At 51.9% G+C, this 21,362-nt stretch overlaps 7 protein-coding genes across 7 annotated transcripts; 3 read left to right on the top strand and 4 right to left on the bottom strand.

The window, feature by feature from the left end:
* Positions 1 to 254: 254 nt before the first annotated feature.
* On the top strand, positions 255 to 1,229 carry G6M90_00g046580 (uncharacterized protein; the record flags this gene model as incomplete). Its single annotated transcript, XM_014689298.1, has 1 exon — positions 255 to 1,229. One exon carries the CDS (start codon positions 255 to 257, stop codon positions 1,227 to 1,229), a length of 975 nt encoding a protein of 324 aa, XP_014544784.1.
* Positions 1,230 to 1,708: 479 nt separating this feature from the next.
* On the bottom strand, positions 1,709 to 2,328 carry rps-17 (40S ribosomal protein eS17; the record flags this gene model as incomplete). The annotated part of the gene is made up of 3 exons (XM_014689297.1): positions 1,709 to 1,804; positions 1,865 to 2,062; positions 2,182 to 2,328. The coding sequence occupies 3 exons, from the start codon at positions 2,326 to 2,328 to the stop codon at positions 1,709 to 1,711; spliced, it is 441 nt and encodes a 146-aa protein (XP_014544783.1).
* Positions 2,329 to 2,828: 500 nt separating this feature from the next.
* G6M90_00g046560 (mitochondrial 37S ribosomal protein bS1m) lies at positions 2,829 to 4,217 on the bottom strand (the record flags this gene model as incomplete). Its single annotated transcript, XM_014689296.1, has 1 exon — positions 2,829 to 4,217. One exon carries the CDS (start codon positions 4,215 to 4,217, stop codon positions 2,829 to 2,831), a length of 1,389 nt encoding a protein of 462 aa, XP_014544782.1.
* Positions 4,218 to 4,801: 584 nt separating this feature from the next.
* G6M90_00g046550 (uncharacterized protein) lies at positions 4,802 to 5,965 on the top strand (the record flags this gene model as incomplete). The annotated part of the gene is made up of 2 exons (XM_014689295.1): positions 4,802 to 4,995; positions 5,050 to 5,965. The coding sequence occupies 2 exons, from the start codon at positions 4,802 to 4,804 to the stop codon at positions 5,963 to 5,965; spliced, it is 1,110 nt and encodes a 369-aa protein (XP_014544781.1).
* A 1,029-nt stretch (positions 5,966 to 6,994) lies between these two features.
* Positions 6,995 to 10,515, top strand: HOS3 (Histone deacetylase HOS3; the record flags this gene model as incomplete). Its single annotated transcript, XM_014689294.1, has 2 exons — positions 6,995 to 9,421; positions 9,481 to 10,515. The coding sequence occupies 2 exons, from the start codon at positions 6,995 to 6,997 to the stop codon at positions 10,513 to 10,515; spliced, it is 3,462 nt and encodes a 1,153-aa protein (XP_014544780.1).
* Positions 10,516 to 10,923: 408 nt separating this feature from the next.
* On the bottom strand, positions 10,924 to 12,024 carry G6M90_00g046530 (uncharacterized protein; the record flags this gene model as incomplete). The annotated part of the gene is made up of 3 exons (XM_014689293.1): positions 10,924 to 11,151; positions 11,239 to 11,778; positions 11,875 to 12,024. 3 exons carry the CDS (start codon positions 12,022 to 12,024, stop codon positions 10,924 to 10,926), a joined length of 918 nt encoding a protein of 305 aa, XP_014544779.1.
* Positions 12,025 to 15,321: 3,297 nt separating this feature from the next.
* On the bottom strand, positions 15,322 to 20,100 carry ABCA3 (ATP-binding cassette sub-family A member 3; the record flags this gene model as incomplete). Its single annotated transcript, XM_014689292.1, has 1 exon — positions 15,322 to 20,100. The coding sequence occupies one exon, from the start codon at positions 20,098 to 20,100 to the stop codon at positions 15,322 to 15,324; it is 4,779 nt and encodes a 1,592-aa protein (XP_014544778.1).
* Between the last annotated feature and the right edge of the window lie 1,262 nt (positions 20,101 to 21,362).

Genomic DNA, 21,362 nt, shown 5'->3' with positions numbered 1-21,362 from the left:
TTGAATCGCCTCGAAGGAATGGAGCAAACAGAGTTGGAACTGCCAAAGGCAGGATTGCGGTTGGCGCGCTTAATATGATGAGCGGAGATTTTAGTGCATTCCACCATGCATCAAGATTGCAACTCCAAGTTGTCAATTAGTCTGGGCCGGTGACGTCGGGGCTCTCGGCTTCTGGAGATGGGGGATCATGGGGTCCATTTCAAGATTGGAGCGACCACGGTTTTTTTTAGTGGGGGCTTCGCAACCTGTTGACCATGACCACTCAAAACTTCGCTCACCCTTTGTGTTTGCTACGGAAACAGAAGACTGCTTCTGGCACTCAAAAATGCTTCCTCGTCAGCGATAGAAAAACCCCAGTGCTGAAAGACCTACAACTACAACCGACGGACAGAGCCCCTCCCCGAGAGCTCAAGATGGACAGCATCGAACAAAAGCAGAAACAGCTGAAAAGTATCCTCAAGAACTCAATATCAGAGGCCAGCGCAGCCGCACGATCTGAAAATGAAGCAAGGGAGATTGCCATTGCACACGCCAAACTCCTGCAGCATCGCAAAGAACTCGAGGCCGAGATTTTGGACAGCGTAGTGCTTTTATCCGAGTATCCGCTAGTCAGAGCAGCGCCATATTCCGCGTCAAATCCTGCGCAGAGCGATGTGTCGGGGTTCAAGACGCACGTTCGTCTTTTCCAACCGTCGGATTATGATGATTTGATAGAGGAGCGCAATGTCAACGAACTATGCGGGTATACCCTGTGCGCAAGATCCCGACGAAAGGTCGGCACCGGCGGAGAATGGAAGCTTACTGGCAGTGGCGATATTGTGAAGCGCAAGGACCTCGAGAAGTGGTGTTCCCCGACATGTGCGAAAAGGGCACTTTTCGTCAAAGTCCAGCTGAATGAGACGGCTGCCTGGGAGAGGGCAGGCATTCCAGATATACAAATCGACCTACTAGACGAGGATAAATCTACAGAAACGCAGGCAGATAAAACAGCACGCCAACTTGGAGAGCTGAGGCTCGAGGAGCAACGCCAAGCTGTTAGGGATGCTAAAACTCTTGCTCTCGAGAGAGGCGAGCGTGGAATAGATGATGGTGCCGATAAAATCAACGTCGAGCTCAAGGAGAAGGAGACGAAAGCTCCTAAACAAGAGGATATCTCGACGCAGGCTGTCGACGACCACTTGAGAGTTGAGGGCCACAGGTTTGACCTACCGAGCAGGCCAAAGGCGTAGACTTTGACAAATGCCGCCCAAGATTTTGGAAATTACGAATGTAAAACTACGCTACGAGACGGGAAAATGGGGCATTTAAACGGGTGGCGTTGATGTAGGCTTCGATGTTCAGGTTAAGTCAATAGATGGACTTTGTACCCCTCCGAGAACGACAAGTGCATTTGTCGCAAGACAAGGGAACCAATTGTAGCCGTACCAGTCAAATGCCACACTGGCATTGACTCTAATACTGATGATGCAGCCCGGCTAGACATCACACCAGCACCTCACGCGCAAATATCAGAGACCGAAGTCTTGGCGATCAAGCATCCCACTCCGGGCATTCATGCCTAGAGGTTCAGCGACACCTTGTGGGGATCGAAGATCTTTCTTTTGAGATCTATGCACTCACTACCGTCCTTAGACGCCAAGACGCAAAAACCATGCCAAATGCCCAAGAACCCAATTGCCCACAATCATAAGAAACTTTTCTAACCCACTTAGTCGCGGCGAGGACGGTCGCCGAAACGTCGGGGGCCGCGCTCGTTGGGGTTGTTCTGAGTGACCTGGGTGACGTTGACGGGAATGGAGTCGAACTGAAAATGACATGTCAGCACTAGAATTTGGACATGTAGAGAGGAAGGAAAGAAACATACGCCAAGGTGCTTGAGGAGGTCCTTGGTCTCGGAGTCGATCTCGAGCTGGCCCGACTCGTTCTGGGTGTAGTCGAGGGCAGAGACCTCGGGGACGTACTGGTCCTTTCGCTCACGCTCCTCTTCCTGGAGCTTGAAGGAGATGCCACGGACGGGACCACGCTGAATACGCTTCATCAAGTGGGTGGTGTAGCCGGCAATCTAGTCGTCGCCAGTTAGTCATCGCCATCTTTTACAATTCTCCCATACCAGCCGTAGCTAGTCCTTCTCAACTCTCATCATCTCCTTTCGAAGGCGGAGGATATTGCGTTTGTGCTGACCTTGTTGCGGAGGCGCTTGGAAGCAATGACAGCGATCTCATCGCAGATGCGCTTGTTGGTCTCGAAGTCGAGAGTGAGCTTGGGGTAGTACCGCTCAATGATGACCTTGGCGGACTTCTTCACGGTCTTGGTACGAACGCGACCCATTTTGGCGGTATTGAATTGGCTGGAATGGTCGTTGGGCGTGGGTTGAAGAAAAGTCGGCTCCTCAAAATCTCCGATCTCAGCAATAGAAATTTGGTGGTTTAGGCTAGTGGTGGGGCACTAAGAGAATTAGGGCTCGTGAGGAACCTGTGCGTGATCCCTCACGTGATACATTATGCACTTTGGTTATGCAAGTATCCGTTGTGCTATCGATTGCTCCATCGACAGACAGTGCATACCCGAGTCATGCATGCCTGGGCTAGTAGCACTGATGACTTCGCCAATTCCTAATCAGTATGTGCATCTTCGAAACAAGTCATTTGTGTACGAATCGATTCGCAAACTGTTGGAAGCGGTTATCACATTTTATTTTGATTCTGGTAATATCATAGTTATACAAGGTTTTGTTTACATGAAAGACCTCCCGCTTGGTGTCAATATGCAGCCTAAAATCACATTTGCTGCGCCGACATCACGATCGCAAATCTCCTCGCCCTCTGAGACTAAGAATCTCGAACCTTTGAAGAATCGTCATTCAATATCTCGTCCGTAATTCTCTCAATTCGTCGGCCTGTGCTCTTGTCTCCCTGGAATTGCGTCGCCTGCTTTGCCTTGGTTTCTGCATCGTGGTAAATGTGTGACTGGCCTTTACTCTCTTTAGCAATGACTTGAGCCTCAGGATGGGTTTCGCGAAGTTGCAATACGACTTTTCCGCTCGGATCTACAGTAGCCGTTTTAGGCTCGATATAAGCCTTGGCGCCACCATATGTAGTAGTGTCAAGGTGAGCGATGCCGTTGAGCATCTTGTTGGCCTGGGTTCTACCTCGGCCGTAGCGGATATTGAATTCGTTATCCCCAATAGGAACATCTGCTACAAAGCCGCCAACACCAAGTTTGGCGGGTTTGTGCCCGGCCCTTGGGTACACCACTCTCGCCAGAACAGGTGTGCGTCGCCCTTGGGGTCCATAGACGGGGTGGTTCTCCATGTAGGAGTTGGTTCGCAGGTAGCTAATACCAGCGGAGGGATGACTAGGTGGCGGACCTGAGTTGCCGTAAAGGCTTCCAGACTCCAGTGGAGGATTCATATGCTGAAAGCTTTGGAAGAGTCCGATAGGTACAGCCAGCGGCGCTAGATCCAGAAACTCGGAGACCAAACTATACAATGTTGTGCGGTCATTGCGCAAAGTTCGCAGGTACTCCGAAAAGTGTGCCTCGGTAATGTCACGGGGTTCAACCTTGGGAGGTGCGGGCGTACCCTTCTCCAGCGCAAGCTTATTCTGGCTCGTGGTGATGTCCTCGGCAAGTTTGCGCTTCAAAAGGGCTCGAAATTGGGCACGTTTCGGGTGCACTGTTTTCCTCAAGTATCGGACGAATTCGCCTTCACCCATCCTGGCAAGCCACGGGCCTCGAAATTTCCATCGCTTGTCATCGCTCCGTCCAGATTGAGATTCGGTGGAGTCAAGTTCTTCCTCGAAGACGGACTTGGGCCACAAGGAGGCTGACCTTGCTTCACCTGGAATCTTTCCTCGCGGGACCGACATGGCAACATGCAGCTCCTGGAACTTCTCCAACGACAGTGAATGGTCCGCAGCTGACGCGAAATCGGTAACATTCTCGACAGAATCGACCTTTTTAACTCGGATCAGAGGTGTCGACGTGGTCATTGTAGATTTTAAGGGGAACGGTCTCTTGTAGCCCCAGTCACCCTTCTCGCGTGATGAGAGGGGAGTCGTGATTGACTGATGCTGAGGATATTGTCTCGTCATAGTCGCTGATTTATGATCTCCAATGTGAAGGCTGGTAGACGGAGGTTCAGGAAGGGGTTTTGGTACTGAGAACATGCGTGATGTTCTCAATAAAGCCCCTCCGGGCGAAACAGCACGAGCCCCCATCGTGCGCGTTGCTGTTGGTGCGGAGGCTCAATTCCTTGACGTTGACGTGCTTGGATGCCCAGGAGGATATGCTCGTCGGATCATCGTAGGAAAATTCGCTGGACTTGACTGCTATGACAGCTCCTAGATGTGGGGATGAGCCGGTGATGAGCCGGCCCAGTATAAAGTGTCGCTGGGCTTGCGACTGCTGAGAGCACTAAAAATTCCTGGGGACCCACCTGAAGTCCTCCAAAGGTGTCGCCAGTTCACTCAAAAGTGTCTGGTCTGGCTAACCTAGACCTCAGACTGAAATATCTGTGACAGCCTCAAGACCCCAGAAAGCGAGGAAACCCGCTTGCCGTGGAGGAATTTCTGTGTGCAGGAGAATGAGGGCCGTTTCAAAAATGGCTTCTAATATTTCCTCATCCCCAGCGCTGTCATTTGAGCTAGTGGCTCGCTGCTCGGTGCGTACCACACTTGTTTGAATACAAATTTTTGCTGTGTTGCAAACCGCCTTCACGTTGCATGATGCTCATGTTTAATAACAGACAACCCGAGCCCGAGCATCCAATTTGACATTACCGCATGGCCCTGTTCAACTCCCCATGTTCATGCCTGTAGCTACTCAAGCTTCTCTCAAGGGCATCACTCCTCAACAGCTAGAAGAGACTGGCTGCAGACTATGTCTTAACAATACATATCACCTGGGACTGAAGCCAGGCCAGGAGGTTCTTGACGCCATTGGTGGCGCACACAAATTTCAGGGCTGGAAACATAATCTGTTAACAGATAGTGGAGGGTATGTACCTTGCTATTCCTTGTCTAGTTGAGAGCGTTGCTTACGTCCGGGCAGTTTCCAGATGGTCAGTTTGTTAAAGCTGGCAAAGATCACTGAGGAAGGCGTCCGCTTTCTGAGCCCACACGATGGATCTCCTATGCTCCTCACACCGGAACACTCAATATCCCTGCAAAACACTATAGGAAGCGATATCATTATGCAGCTTGACGACGTGTTGGTCACGACTTCACCAGACAAGGTTCGGATGCGTGAAGCAATGGAACGCAGTGTACGCTGGTTGGACAGATGCATAACAGCGCACAAAAAACCTGACAGCCAGAACCTATTCTGTATCATACAAGGCGGTTTGGACCTGGAGATGCGAAGAGAATGTTGTAAGGAGATGCTGGCTCGGAATACGCCTGGTATCGCGATTGGTGGACTGAGTGGCGGAGAGGCAAAGGCTGATTATTGCCGTGTCGTCGAAGCATGCACGGCCCTCTTACCAGACCTGAAGCCTAGATATGTCATGGGGATCGGATATCCTGAGGATCTGGTTGTCAGCGTAGCTCTTGGAGCCGACATGTTTGACTGTGTTTGGCCGACTCGAACAGCCCGATTTGGCAACGCCATTACAAAGCATGGCGTCTTGAACATTCGAAATGCCAAGTATGCAAACGACTTTGGGCCGATAGAACCTGGTTGTGAATGCATGTGCTGCAGGCAAGGAGAGGGCGGCATGGGCATCACCAGAGCATATGTCCATCACAATACGTCCAAAGAGACTGTTTCGGCGCATTTGCTGACGATGCACAATGTTTGGTATCAGCTGAATTTGATGAGGGAGGTACGGCAGGCGATCATCGAAGATCGGTTTCCGGCATATATTCGACAGTTCTTCGCGGACCTGTACGAAAGCAAGACTGATTATCCCGACTGGGCGGTGGAAGCATTGAAGCAAGTGAGCGTAGATTTGACGGTAGAAGGTTAAATAGAAACCGGAACATAGAAAGCATATGCATATAATTGTTTCGTCTATGACGGCATATAAATTTTGGGTTCGGAGAGATCTGACAAGTTGTGTTATGTGCTAGTCATAAGTGATGCAGGAGGAGTTTGCAATGTAGGCACATCTGCAGGGAAAGTACTTTATGAATGGGGCGATGTAGCTTGAAAACAAGGGTGATTCACATGTCCACGGTTGGGTCTACATTTAGACTGGTTATTTTTTTTTTTTTTTTTTTTTTTTGAAATATGCAGTAGCTTCCGTTGTAAGGTGACAATGCAGCTTGTTAAAATTGACAACTGTCGCGACGTTCCGAACATGGAAGTGGAGAGCACCTTCTTTGGCAGAGCAATGGGCATGGGCATGCATTGTTCCTCCTGTAAATGCATGGGCCACTGAAATTAGTGACCTAACGGCAACTGGATAAGTTAATTGACTACAGTTACTGCCGACCGGACTTGACCCCGTAAATGGGCACGTGTCAACCAGGCGGACGGAGGGGTTCAGACTGATTCTTATTGAGCTACCAGACATCATATAAGCACATGGGACAGACACAATGTCCTTCTTCGAATAACGAGTATTGCGCAATTGCTCTACTGATACAAATTCAATGCCCAGCTTTGTACGCACAATGCGACTGGATTGATTATTGGCACCTTTTTTCCGTTTATTTGTTTACTCGTACTCCGTACTCCGCAAGGCCCTACGTCACCTACACGTGACGCCGGGTCCCTGTCGCGCGCTGCCCACTTGTTGGATGCCAGACGCGGTCCCCAGCAGGCCACGGGAACGTTGACCAGGCGTTTGACGGGGATCCAGGGTCGCAATTAGCCCAGACCATCAAGTTAATAAAAACAAACAACGACTGCCTGCCAGGACGCCAAATTGCTACCCCTCGATCTCTCATTAGAATCTTCGGCCTGCGGATAGGATAGACACACTTCGATACCGCCTGTTGCCTTTTGTATAACGCTACGCTGGCTCTCTCATGCGTCGTCGATTGAGGTCAGAATGTCGCACTCGATTCATGGGTCGTTGTCTCCACGACAGGGACCAGCATCACCAGCATCCAACAGAGCAAACGATGACAACTCTGGTTTGACACAGTCGCTGAGCCAGCTTTCTTTGACGAACGAACCCCAAACCCTGAAGCCTCTTCCAAGCCCAAGAAACTCCTGGGGAACTCCCGCTAAGCCGCCACCTCGAAGATCGTCATCGGCCTCACCTCATCCTCGGACGCCTTCTCGCAGTCCTTCTAATGGACCAGGCTCCAGAAGAGCCTCCCATGCTGATACGCCGCCACTACTTCGAAAGGCTTCCATGAACTCTTTACATTCTGCGAATGGTGTCGCGCCTGGAAGACCTTTGGCCAGGCGATCGAGCTCATCGCACATTATCTCAACATCCCCAGCAAACAGGACCCCCCCTGAAGAGAAGCCCCCCCTGACAGCAAGAAGCATTGCTAGCGATTACTTTGCGGCTGAACTTGCGGAATACCATGGAGCTACTCCTACGCTACCAACAGACACTGTTGTTATTCTCAATGATGCTGTATACGGGCATCGCTTCTCCCGCCCTCGAACTTCCCGAAGTGCGTTAAGCACCATTGTGGAACGACCCGAACGTATCAAGGCTGCTGTTCTAGGTATATCTACAGCATACGTACGGTTGGGTGGTCGACACTGTCAGGGTCACTTGCCTATTCATCCCAAGAGGAACCTCCCCGACATCAACAGCATTCCCTTTCGCATTCACAAGACAACTAGACAGCTGTCACTGCTGTCTTCAGCAGTTACCAATGTACATGGCACCAAGTGGATGGAGGAATTGAAACTCATGTGCGGTTCGGCTGAGTCAATATTGGCTATGGGAGGAAAGGAGCTGCAACGGCCTGACATTTCTCGAGGACCAGAACATCCTGCACCACAGAAGCTCCACGAAGGCGATTTGTACCTGTGCGAAGAGTCTCTCAATGCCATGCAAGGTGCTTTGGGCGCAGTGTGCGAGGCAGTGGACACAGTCTTTGGCTCTGGTCCTCGCAAAGCGTTTGTCGGCGTAAGACCCCCTGGCCACCATTGTTCTGCTTCTCACCCTTCTGGCTTCTGCTGGGTGAACAATGTTCATGTGGGTATCATGCATGCTGCACTTCAGCATGGTCTCACTCATGCAGCCATAATTGACTTTGATCTTCATCACGGCGACGGCTCTCAGGCCATTACTTGGCAGCACAATGCCCGCGCTAATGCGGCGAACAAGAGCCACGCCTCTTGGAAAAGAACGTCAATAGGCTACTTTAGCTTGCACGACATTAACTCCTATCCTTGCGAGATGGGTGATGAAGACAAAGTCAAGAACGCGAGTCTATGTATCGATAGTGCGCATGGCCAGTCCATCTGGAATATCCACCTACAATCCTGGAAAACGGAACAAGAGTTCTGGACCCTGTACGAAAGTACATATGCTATTCTGCTGGAAAAGACACGAAAGTACTTGAAAAATGAGACAGCCAAGCTGCGTGCCTCAAACCAAGTCCCCAAAGCGGCAGTCTTCTTCTCTGCGGGCTTTGATGCCAGTGAGTGGGAGAGCGCGGGAATGCAACGCCACCATGTGAATGTGCCGACCGAGTTCTATGCCAGACTGTCGCAGGATGTTGTGAAACTGGCGGCAGAGGAGGGACTGGCTGTAGATGGTCGGGTGATCAGCGTCCTTGAAGGTGGATATAGCGATCGCGCCCTGTGCTCAGGAATAATGAGCCATCTGAGTGGCCTAGTTAGTGGTAGTCACGACAAGGAGCAAAGCACAATCAAGACGGACCAGGAATCTAGCGGGCTCGCGTACGAGATGGGCCAAAGGATCGGAGCTATCAACTTGAACGCGGTTCCGATAATGAAACCACCGCCGTCAATGTACGACCCAGCATGGTGGGCAACGAATGAGCTGGACCTCCTCGAAGAACCCGAGGAGCCTCTAGCAGTACCAAGAAAACCACGCAACTCTACTCCTCCGACCTACACATCGCCGACCCAGGCCTCTACTGCTAGAGTTGCTGACCCCATCAAGATGAAGAACAGTCTCTCTGGTTTGTCTACCAGCTATTCAAAAGTACCTCAGAGGCCAACATCACCCCCACCTCCTGAAGTGCCTTGGCATATAGCTGCGAAGGAACTGTGTAAAACTCTGATACCATCAGACCGTCAAACAGACAGTTGTACGGCGGAGGATCTCAATGCTGAAGCATCACGGGCCCGAAGAGATCGTCAGTCTCTGTTGCTCGGGAACCAGCCACCAACACCATCCGGATCTGAGAGATCATTATCAAGAATGTCGTTACGCGAACGTAAATCGAGGCCAATCGGTCCTATTGACGAGGAAATGAGCGAAGTGCTACCGAAGACAAGAAGAAAGCCCGCGAGCACACCAATATCATCTCCAGCAAAGGTTCGTTGCCCGTAACTAGCTTCTTGCATTTTCGACATATATACTGACATTGAGCACAGGCTGGGAGAAGTACGCCTCGGCCAGCTGGAGCGCAGTCCGCCAGAAAATCCAGCCGCCGCCTGAGCGTGGCATCTACGAATCTGTCCCCTCCCAGGGAAGAACCACCTCCGGTCCCTCCTATCCCAGCCACGGCGCCTGTTCCTAGCCGAACAGCCAGTCGACCCAACTCTAGGGCGGGTAGGACACAAAGCAGCAACAAGGTTCCCGTGAAGAAGACCCAGGCAGTGCCATCCCGAATAGACCCTGCACCCAAAGGAGGGCGAAATGCGGCAAGGGCGAGCACTCCTGCTAAAGGAGCGAAACAGTCTACAATCGCGGCTGACACGCCGACGCCGGCTACGGGACTACCGCTCAATGCTGTCGGTAACGATGCCAAGAGCGATATTGACAGTTTGACCGACGGTGTCAAGAAGATAAGAATCAACTTGATCACAAAAGCACAAAGGGACGGGAAGCAGAAGGCCAAGCCGGAACAAAGCGTGGAACCTCATCGCCAGCTTGGGCAGGATTCGAGCATAGTGAAGTCTGAGAAACCACCTACACCTGAAGGCATGTCCTCGATACCAAATGCTCCGGAGCAGCTTCCAACTCAACTGGCGCCAGCTTCTGGTCTCCCTGAAGCACCACCAACACCGTCACTAAGTGGAGGAATTTCAACTCCGGTGGAGGAAATGCACACATCTAATACATCGTCGCCTACGCCGACTCCGTCTATTCCCACGGGAAGCTCTCCGGATGTACCGCATGTTACTATTCAACCAGCTAGCGACGCCAGCGACGTCTTTATTCCCTATCAGCCAGAAGGACCTGAACCTGTCACCATGGTGCAGCACGAGCATCTGAAGTGGCTTCCGCCTAACATTCAGACGCCTTCTTCTGTAACTCCGGTTCATACACCTCTGCCTAGCGCGACGAAAACGAAAAACAACCTATTCCACTACACCTCAGGGATCCGATTCGCCCCAAGGCCGGATGCAGAGTTACAAGGACGACCTGGATCTGTGGACAAACCACGCACAGGGCATGAACAGTGACGGTAGTCTAAAGTGCAACAGCTCAGTCCGCGAAGGAGTCTTGCCAAACACGGTGACATCAAATCATGGCTCAGCAATGAGATTCATTGATGGAGGATGCTTTTCTTTTCTTTTCTTTTCTTTTTGTCTTTGAGAAAACGGAAACTACGTGTGATGTGGAAGCTGGGATAGTGGTAGCACACACTTGTCATTTTCACGCTCGGAGTTTGTCTAGCAGGCTTGTTTTTGATTGCTCTGCTCTAGATATTTGGGTTTGACGTTTGACTTGTGTGATACCCCTTTTGATTGCGCTTTTGGGAGGAGTATATGGAAAGTGGCGTTTGGGTTGTGGATTTTGCAAATGACTCTATGGAAAACTTTTGGTTCCATCTTTTCGCAGTCTATCATTTTGTACAGGTATATATCTGTTCACGATGTCAAGTGTTGCCTGAAGACGTCTATGGGAACAGCCTTGTCAGAGAGCGTTGCCTTTGTTGAGCCGGCAACACCGGGATGTGGTTGACGCTCAAAAGTCCAGAGATTCCTGACACCCAGCTGTTCTAGATAGGACAGACCACGGCCGTAGTTTGTGCCTACCTGAGCAATGCCGTGGCTGTCATCAGACATTGTGAACTCGCCCCCCATCTTGATCCATTCCTGCAAGCAATGTGTCAGTCTTTGTCTTTTGACGACCGTGGTCCTCTCGTGCGCACTCGCGCCCACGCTCCTCGAGCAACTACTCACCTCGGAAATGGCGCGGCAAGGATACGGCTCTTGCAGCCCCTTTCTCAACGCGGCCGTGTTCAGCTCCAACCACCCGCCCTGGTCCTTGACGACTTTGAGATTCCGCAACACCCTGTCCCACACGCCCTTCCACTGCCGGACGTCGCGGCCCGGATCCGCGCTCTTCAGGCGGATCAGGTCAAAGTGCCCTACGATCCGGGGCCTCAGCGCAAGAAGCATCTCGTGCTGCAGGTCGTAGTAGTCCTGGTACAGGCGCTCCTCCGACCCGCCGGCGGCCCGGACGGCCGCGGCATAGGTGGCCGCGTCGTAGTCGATCGGGACGCCGTGCACGTGGTGCACCGAGCCGATGAAGTAGTCCACGCAGGCCGGCAGGGCGAGTTGCCTGACCAGGGGCGCGAACGAGGGCCGGATGAACTCGGCCTCGAAGCCGATGAGGATGTGGATTTGGCGGGCGTACTTTGCCTGCAGGCGCTGCGCCTCGACGAGGTAGGCCTCGTGCCGGGGGGGAAGAGCCTGTAGGGATTCCCGGGGACAATCTCTCTATAGGCGATTTTTAAATTTAATTTGTATGTTCCTTTTTTTTTTAGACGCGGCAGTGTGGGCATTGGGGGAGATGGCGATGCCCCGCGAACTCACCTCCTCGGGATACAAGTCCTGCTCCTCATAGCGCGGCATGTGCTCGGACAAGCCTATCGTTTTGAAGCCCAGCGCGATGGCGTGCTGGATGATGTCCTCTAGCTGGTCGACTGCGTGGCCGGGGCAGAACTGCCCCGAGTGGGAGTGCATGGTGAAGGCCATTTGCTTTCTTTGCCGGCTACGGCTACGGCTACGGCTGTGATGCCGGTTGACTTTTTGGTTTACAGCCCGCGCGGACTTTTTTTGGGATGCGGTAAATAGTGCACGAGTCGGATGGATGGAAATACGTCCCGAGGACTGTCAATTGAGGATAGATGGCTGCGCGGGCGCAACTTTTTATATATTCTTGGGGGAGCTGTCAAGATGCAGTCAGATCTTGCACGTGGCGTCACTGCTGTCCATACGAAGAGATTATTTTTTTTTTGGCATTGGGGATGGATCCACACGGGTGCCGCGGGTGGGCTTTGGATGTGACGTCGCCGTGGGTTTAGGAGAGAACTGGAAGATTTTCTTCTTCTTTTTTTTAATTCATTTCAGTGGCATATATCATTCTTGTGGCGAGATGACATGTTTGTGATTTATTTTATTTTATTTATTTTTTTGCCGCATTTGTTTCGAGCTTGGAGTTTTACTGGTGCGTGTTGTTGGCAGGAGACGGTTTAGATCCAGAAGAGGAAAGAGCGTACGAGGAAGCCGCGGCGGCAGCTTGGGCGGTAATTTTGGCTAGCCGCGCCGTATAAGCATGGCGTGACGCATTACATTTGTGCCATGCCTTCAATGTTCAATGTTGCGGGTTCGTTGAGTTCCCCGCTGCATAGAAGGTGGAAACGGTGAAGCTGATTATTCTGCATTTTGGATTATGCAGAGCTACTGAGCTGGGCAAGAACACCGAACACCAAACACCAATGGCACTGGTAACATTATAGTCGACACCTCCTTATAGCCCAGGAGATGGGAATTCCAAGCATGCATAACAAGACGCATCACCAGTCTCTTATTGGCTCACCAACGTTCTTCAGCTGTGCCTCAGTTGCCACCAGCAAGGCCCCTTGCCGGGAATGTGAGATTGGCAAGAGTTTACAAACCGCCCTGTGTCGTGAGTAAAAGATACAAGGTGTCAAAGTCACTTGGACTTGGGGTACATCTGAGCAGATGTCGAGCAACAAACCAATCGTGCAAGTGCTACGCCAATCTAACTATGGACGTGGTGCACCCGTAGATCTGCGGCCATGGATCCGTGGGCAGTGCAACACTCCCGAGCTCGGTTGACCAAAGCCCGCGATTTCGGCGCCAGTGGCTTCAGATAAGATCGATGCTCGGGAGGGTCACTGTGTAGCTTGCCCCTCGGCTGCCATGTCCGCACGGAGAAGACTGGTCGGAAATAACATTTGCGGGATGCCGCAACAAGGCGAATTGTGACATGGCGAGCAACCCCCCTTCTTCCGTGTGTGCCCAGACAGACAGGCAGAACCATGACCATGTAGACAAAACAAGCCGGAGCAATCGCCAGATATATCCTTTGGCAGCAAGGCAACCACATGAACACTTCCTAATGTGGATGGACGCGGCCTAGACTGGTGATGGCGCCTTGCATGGGATGGTGCCAGAGCTGCATTCACCCCTGCCACGAGCACGCACTGCCAGGCGGCAGAATGCAGGCTTTACCGGCATATCGGTGAATATGCCGACGCGGGGACCCAACAAGGTGCGTGGCCCTTGGATGTTGATGCTGCGCAGTATCAAACCATGCCACCTGGTCCCCGGTGGCTTGTGTACAAGAGAACGGCCAACGGGCGTCATGCCGGGCCAGCAAAGACGGCTTCTTGACGAACAATTCACGCCGTGGCAGAAACACACATGCAGCGTCTTGACTCGCAACTTGTAGCTGAGTTCTTATAGGTGGCCGGGGGTCGCTTCGCTTCGCGCCGCTACCTGTCGTATGCTCCGTATGTGTGATTCACTCCAGCTCACCGAATCCCCAAACGAGCATGCCGCGCAGGCCCAACTTGGAAGCCGCCTCTCCGTCCCGAGGGCCTTCATGCTGGTCTGCTCACAGCTGTGGCCGGGCGCCTGTCCCGATCGACAGCCGGACGCCTCGACCGCGCCGTGGGCAGCCGTCGTGACTTGTTTCGTCACCTTGCAGGACGAAAACCCCTGTTTTCCGCCCGCCGCGAGGACGCCATGTCTCTCGTGCAAGGTCAAGATACTAGTACGTGGTACCTTGGGCGCAGGCCGAGTCAGTGGGCTGAACCATTTGATGCAAGCCTTTCTCCAAGAGTTGATCGGCTCGCGCGTCGTTTGCCCTCTTCGGCTAGAGGGAACCAATGACGACGTCATGCTGCGTATTGGCCGTTCTTGAAGGCCAGTGAGACATGAATACATGGACCTCTCCGCGGCGTCTATCACCGATGGCGAGGCGGCAAGCTTTTGGACCTGGTATATGCCCGTTTCTCGACATCGCTTGCTCCCACGCACCCCGGACGCCCGCCCCGGCCCAATCGGCATCTCAAGTCGTAAACTCTTGACATGTCCTGTTTTTTGGTCGGGCTTGATAATGTATTTGAAACTACTTGCTGTCCGAGTATGCGAGGCCCGTGGCAGGCTGAATGCTTCAACGGGAAGAGAGTGAGACCTTGTCGCTCCGCATGGCTTGTCGTTTCTGGCCATTCCAGCAAAACGGCTTTCCCTCGCGCCTCGTGCAGAATCGATAGGCAGATGATGCCCAGTCTTCTGCGTACCCTGCCCCAAACTCTCGTCACACACTGGCATTAGTACTCTCGAGGACCGCATGTCGACGTCTGGCTCAATGGGATGTTGCGCTCCGAGACCATCACTCCGGTTCGAGGCTTACAGGACCGAGAGCCTGGTCCGTAGTCCCATTTGGGATGATGCGCAAGTATTCCGTACTCCGTACTCTGTTGAAAGAAGAAAACAAAGAAAATCTGAGACTGGGGGTTTGATTAGCAGACGCCTGGTGTATGCGCCAGCCGTTGTGCGACATGATACAGACAAGCCCACGAGGGGTTGGTCTATCAGGAAGGGGTACGGAATACGGTGCTTGAATCTCTGTGCTCTCATGTCGTACAATAAGCAATAGCGTTGGAGCTCCGGTTCATCATGTGATGAACAATGTTTATGCCAACGAGTGGTTATGGATGCGAATATGGCGTTTCCAATGTCGGGCTGTTGCTACCCGAGGACAAGGCCTCGATATCAGTTGAGAAGAGCAAGCATTCCGCGTTGAGTATATATGCATCATCTGGACAGGAAACCAAGATAGGTACAATACACTGTTTTCCCGTAGCCAAATAGACGCTGAAGAGTATTTAAACAACATGCTGTTATCCATACCATTCTTTGTATTACACGGTCGCTTTATTGTGTCTAATTCTTTTCGCTTCTAAATATAGGTTGGGGTGCAGGAGGCGATGTAGCAAGCAAACGATCCTAGAACCACTCCCAGATATGCTTCTTGTACCACGGCTTCTCCTCCTCCTTATATCCTTCCTCCAAGACATCGTGTTGGCCCACAATAGTCAGGAAGACCTCATTCAGAGTCGTGGGGGTAACGCTATAATGAGCAATGCCCAGCGCATCTTTATGCTCCTCCAGCATGACTAGCATCTGTCCAATTGCACTGCCAGATGCCGAAGCGTCGTTTTGACCATCAGACTTTCCATGTGGTGTTAGAGACGAAGCAGGAATAGAGTAGCGCATCTGGCCGTGGAATGTCTCGTGCTCGATTTTGGCATCAGGGAATGTCTGAGCAGTCCAAGCCCGGATACGTTCCATTTCTTCCAACGTAGAATGCGGCGCCGTCTTGCACACAAGATGCACGTGGAGAGTGTCGCCAAACCGGTGCCGCAGGGCGTCCGTATTTCCAAGAGCGAGCATGCGCTTCGCCATGATGCCGGCGCGGTTCGCAAGGGCATCGGCTTCTTCCATGCTATGCGTGGTGAGCAGGATAGAACGGCCGGGTGTAATTGTTTCCAAAGTCCGCCACATGACTCTCTTGGCCGCGGCGTCCAGCCCCGACGACGGCTCATCGAGGAGGATGACGGACGGGTTGCCCGTCAGAGCAATGCCAAGAGAGAGTTTTCGCTTGTTGCCGCCAGACAAGGTGTGAGCCATGACCTTGGTGTAGTCGCCGAGCCCAACGGCGCGAACAACAGCGTCGACCTGTTTCTTGACGTCGAGGATCCCCCGGATGCGAGCAAAGTGCTGTAGGTGTTCTTCCACCGTCATGGAATCAATAGCATCGAATTGCGGGCAGACGCCGAGGTTCTGACGTGCCAGTGCTCTGTGCTTGGTGACGGAAGCGCCTTGGACAAATACATCACCGCCGTTACGGCTGGGGTGCAGGTCGCCGCGAATCAAGGAGATTGTGGTAGACTTTCCGGCGCCGTTGGGGCCAAGCAGAGCGAAGACTTGGCTGCGGTCAACGCCAAAAGTGACATTGTCCACGACAGTCTTCTTCTTGAATGCCTTTGTGAGATGGACAACTTGGAGACCGTTCGCACGCTGCCCTTGCCCTGCATTATCCACACGAACCAGCTCGTCTGCAATTTCGGCGTCATCAACCTCGGCAGTTGGCTTTGCTTTGCCGGTAGCGTATTTGCCAGAACCGGTCTCGAGCCAAATGACGACACCAAAAACAAGTATTGCCTGTACAGCAAGGTACAATACCGGCCCACCGTAGGCAGTCATGGCTCCTGGGTAGCTTTGCAGCTTGTCTCCGTCACATGTAGTTGAGAATGTATTGAGGCCGACGAAGAATGCCCGAATGAGAGAGCCGGTAGGGAAAATGACAGCAATGACCCAGTGCGAGATGAGAATATTCTTGTCCAGAGACGCAGCCTCAGAGTATGTAAGAATGAAGAGGAAGGAAATCACGTACACGGCAAACCCCAGACCTTGAAGAACCGCCGTTGCTGCATATGTTGCCAGTGCGCTTTTGCAGACCAATGAAAACAAGTATGACCAGAGAATTGTCACCATGCCGTAGAGCATGAAGACGGGGAACAGATACCCAGGATAGTACCAAATATCAGACGTCGTGGCAAAGATGATTGCAACGAGAGCCATGGAAACCAGAATGATGCAAGTGTCAAAGAGCAAGTGTGCCGCCCAAACGGGGATTGTCCTCGCTCCGCTCGAATATTGCAGCCCGCGGATCTGTTGGCGTTTTTCAAAATTGGGATAGAGACCAAATAAGCCTGGAAAGATGGAGCAAGCAATGCAGAAGTAAATAACCAGCTGTAAAGCGTCCAGAGTAGACGGGGCAATCGGAGAGTCAAAGTGCGTATACCTCGTCGCAATGGTCACGTTTGCTAGCATATTGTTCATCAGATTCTGTGTCAGGACAGAAGTATACATGGAAAAATTATCCGATCTCCAGGCAACTGCAGGCACTGATCCGGAATCTCCTAGCCACCATCCACCAGGGGATACGGTCCTGCGGTTAGTCTCGATATAAGATTGCATTTCAGACCGAGAAGCGACTAATTTGAGAGAGAAATCGCCAACGTCGGCAGAGCCTGGAACAATCGTTTTAGTGAGATCCCTCGCAACGCTTTCGTTGAATTTAGAAGCTGGTCCCCCGACTAAATGAGCAGAATTGTAAAATTTGGTAAAATCACCAAAGTCTGCTCTTGTGCTGGATTCCCTGGGGCTGCACCCGACAGCGGACTTATTGTTGACCAGCATCTGCGTGATGGCAGCGGCAATGATGGGGATGATGAATGCGATGGCGTAAGGAATCCAGTTTGTCTTGAGGATAGTGATTCGTTTGCGAAGGAAAACCAACATCTGGCTTGCCCAGTTCACCGGTCGGCCGGATAGGAGCTCCTGGTCGATGGCAGCTCCTTGTTTGGCGGCGTCTTCCGAGTCCGAGAGCCTCTCCTTTGTTGCCAATTGTCGAGCTTGATTGTTTTTTTGGTTTCTACCCTCGTCATCTCGTACTTCGTCAGCAAGGTTCAAGAATACGTCTTCAATAGTCGGCCCGGAAAACTGATAGGGGATATGAGCATGCTCCAAGGTGCGAATGACTTTTGCGGCGAGATTTGATGAAGGTGCAATGTAGGTGATGGTGTTTGAAAGTTCGTTTCGCTGGACTTCAGGCACCTCGGGAGCGTGTTTCATGTACTTGGCGTTGAGAACATGTACCCGATAACCAGCACCGAAGCGGTCTTTTAGCTGGGCAGATGATCCTTCAGCTCGAAGTTTGCCCTTGGAAAGGATAGCGATATTATCCGCGAGTAAGTCGGCCTCATCCAAGAAATGCGTCGTCATTACGATAGTCCGGGTTCCTCTTTCTGACAGCAGAATATCCCAAATCTTCCTTCTTGAAAGCGGATCAATACCAGACGAGACCTCATCCACGCAGCACACAGAACTACCTCCGGTTAGCATCATACCTAACTGTAGTTTGCGCTTCTGACCGCCTGAGAGAGTCTTGGACATGGCTTTTGTCTTTTGAGTCAGGCCAATAGCTTTGATTAATGCCATTGTCTCCTCCTTGGTGGCATATCGTTGCGGCGACTTGAGCTGGTTGAAGATGGTGATGTGCTCTTCGACAGTAAGGTCATCCCAGAGCACATTCTTCTGTGGTGCGATTCCGAGACCGCCCCTCGCATCAATCGAGACGTTTCCATTCGTGAAGTTGCTGATGCCAGCAATGATATCCAGCGTTGTACTTTTACCGCTCCCGTTTGCACCAAGCAAGGCCAGTATTTGGCCCCTGTTGGCCGTCAGGGTGAGATTATCAACAGCGACAACCTCGGGCCGTGGTGGAGAAACGAATGAGAAGAATCGACGCAACAAGCTTGGGCGGTATATCTTGGTCATATTCTCGACACGAATGACATGGCCGGCCTGAGCGGCAGCCTTCTCTGGCGACGATGAGCTGCGAACGCCGGTGGTTACTCCATGCAGTGCGCGCTCCAAGAATACAGCAATGAAGGGGTAGATGAGAAACTGCAAAAGCAGAAACACCCACAAGACAATGCCAGGAAGGCTCCAGGGACTGTCTTTGTGCGTTTTGGTCAGGCTCGCCCCTTGGCCGTCTTGTTCGTATCGCGCGACATACGTAATGAAGTAGACAAAATTGCACGGGGTAAATAACAAGCCGAGAATGGCAACAGTAGCTGTGCTTGGATTCGGAACAGCTTGTGCAACGATGCCCAATGCAATCCATACCACGGCCGTGACTACGCCAGACATCTGGGCCTTTCTCCAGAAACACGCGCCGAGGAGGGACATGGACGTGATTGCAAGTCCGCTGAGGACGAAAAAGATGATCATGATTCCAAAACTGGTGTTTTTCCAAATGAGGACTCGGCAGACTACGGACGCAATAACCCAGCCGGGCAAGTAGGTGATGATGAAGGCATTCTGGTGGGAGACCAGGCGCACGAATTGTCGGTGCCAGCCCCGTGTCGCAGGCATCATGGCATCGATGAGCTGGGAAATACCAGTCTCTCTCTCCGTTGCGATCAAGCCCGGCATGTGGTAGCATACCCCAATGAGAGCAATCACAAATGCGACACTCAGGTAGTTGATGAATGTCTTCTGATACTCGCGAAGGACCCGTGCTTGACGTTCATCCTCCGTCTCCTGGGTGTAGGGGTACTGTTGCACCTGGGAGGGGAATGACGAGCCAGCAATGGCAGCGTCAACGGCGTGCTGCAAGGGTAGAGTATAGACCTCGGGGTCGTTATCGTCGTGGTCATTTCTAAAGTAGAGTCCCAGCCCGGCATCTGCTCGAAGCGTGTAGTTCCAAATTCCTCCGCTGCCCTCATCAGGGGAAGAATAGAATACGACAGCACCATAACAATTAGAGGTGCCGCGAATAGTGCTTTTGCAAACATAGCCAAGGTCGTCTTGGTTGGAAATCTTGGTCGCATTCTTGCCTGCGTCACCAACAGTCTTGGAAAGGGAGCCAATAACGCGATCGATTTCTCCACCGGCATGTCCCGTGTTTACGAAAGCGACGGTATCGCGACCTCCTTGGGCCTTTGAGAGCGCCTCTCCAAGAGAGAGGATATTTTGAGGAGTTCCGATGCCGAACTGATCATTGGGGTTGTTGAATTTCTGACCGAGACCGAGATAGAGAGATGCGATGATGGGAAGAACCAAGGCGCTGTAGATGGTGCTTGTGGAGTGACGGGTAAGAATAATTTTGAGAGTCTTTTTGGTGAGAGTGTTGGTTTGACGGTATACATCCATGGTGAAGGATTCCTGCCCGCTATCCCAATCCGTGATAAGGCCGAAAAATCATGAAGTCCTATTTCTAAAGCTCTCCAGAATGCAGCCAAGGTCTACTAAAGGACTAAAAGATTTGCTCAAGGAGTGCGGGATATATAACAGACTCACAACCCATCATAATGTGTCTGGTATTGTGAGGCTGTCTTGGCTGATGCAGATGCAGCCCATCCCGTCGCCGTTTTGCCTCTTTGGGAATATTGAACCGCCGTGTGGATCCTCGCATTTCGCATTTCGCCTTGTCGCAACTTCATGGTTGTGCTTGGACTTGACGTCCTGACGCTAGGCGTAGGCGCTGGTCTTATCGCGCCAGAAGGCTAAACGTTAACGTGTGCTCCCACGCCATTGGATCATGGCATTCGTCTGCTCAAAGCTTGGAATGATCCGGAATCCATTTGTTAAATCATTGCCACTTTGAACTTCTCTCACAATAAGCTGGCTAGATCATCCCCGAGACCAGCTCTCCTTGTGATTTGTGACGGACTTTGTTTTCTTCCCTACCTAGGTAGTTATGAAGACCTGAAGCAAACTCCAATATCCTTGCTACGTCACCCGCCCAGACATCTCGTGCTTGCATGTGGACGAATAAGCTCCAGGGGCAACGCCACAGCAAATCGGCTGTCGGCACACCCCAGCAGCTGAACTCGCTTTTTGCGAAATACGCGGAATACGCGAAGTGTTGAATGGGTCCACCATGCTTGGCATCAGGAGTCGCCGTTGTGCTGGGCGAGGCAGTGTTTGTTTGTGGTGGTGCACTCCGTAGGATTCTAGGCAACCCTTTTAGGCTCACCTTCGATTGGCGCAATTAAATGTGAGTTGTCATGCGAAGTGAGCTTGAAGAAATTATGTCTTTTGCATAATCCTGGGAGAAGTTGACTGCTTGCCCGCGTAATTGCAGCAAGAGGAGGCTATGCCGCCAATAGGCCTCGTCATCCCAGGCAAGGCTGTCACTCGAGTGGCCTATAAGTAATAATATCAACTGGTGAATTCGAGCTTGGCTCATCAGCTTTCAACTGTCCGAGGACACATGTCCATAATTCTCTGTGATCCTCAGGTCGCGAAGTAGGTGCCGTAATGAAGAACCGATTAGACTATTGAGACTTGTCTGCTGTTAGATGAATGATTTCATGAAATTTCCAATCTTTGGCGCTTATATCCTATCTATTAACTTGTGGACTGTGGAACTTTGGGAATCTCAGACGTGAACAGTGATAACCCGTCACCGA

The sequence above is a fragment of the Metarhizium brunneum genome, chromosome 2 (genome assembly GCF_013426205.1).
Source record: "Metarhizium brunneum chromosome 2, complete sequence".
In the NCBI taxonomy this organism is placed as follows: Eukaryota; Fungi; Ascomycota; class Sordariomycetes; order Hypocreales; family Clavicipitaceae; genus Metarhizium; species Metarhizium brunneum.
This window is presented reverse-complemented; position numbering and strand designations above follow the sequence as displayed.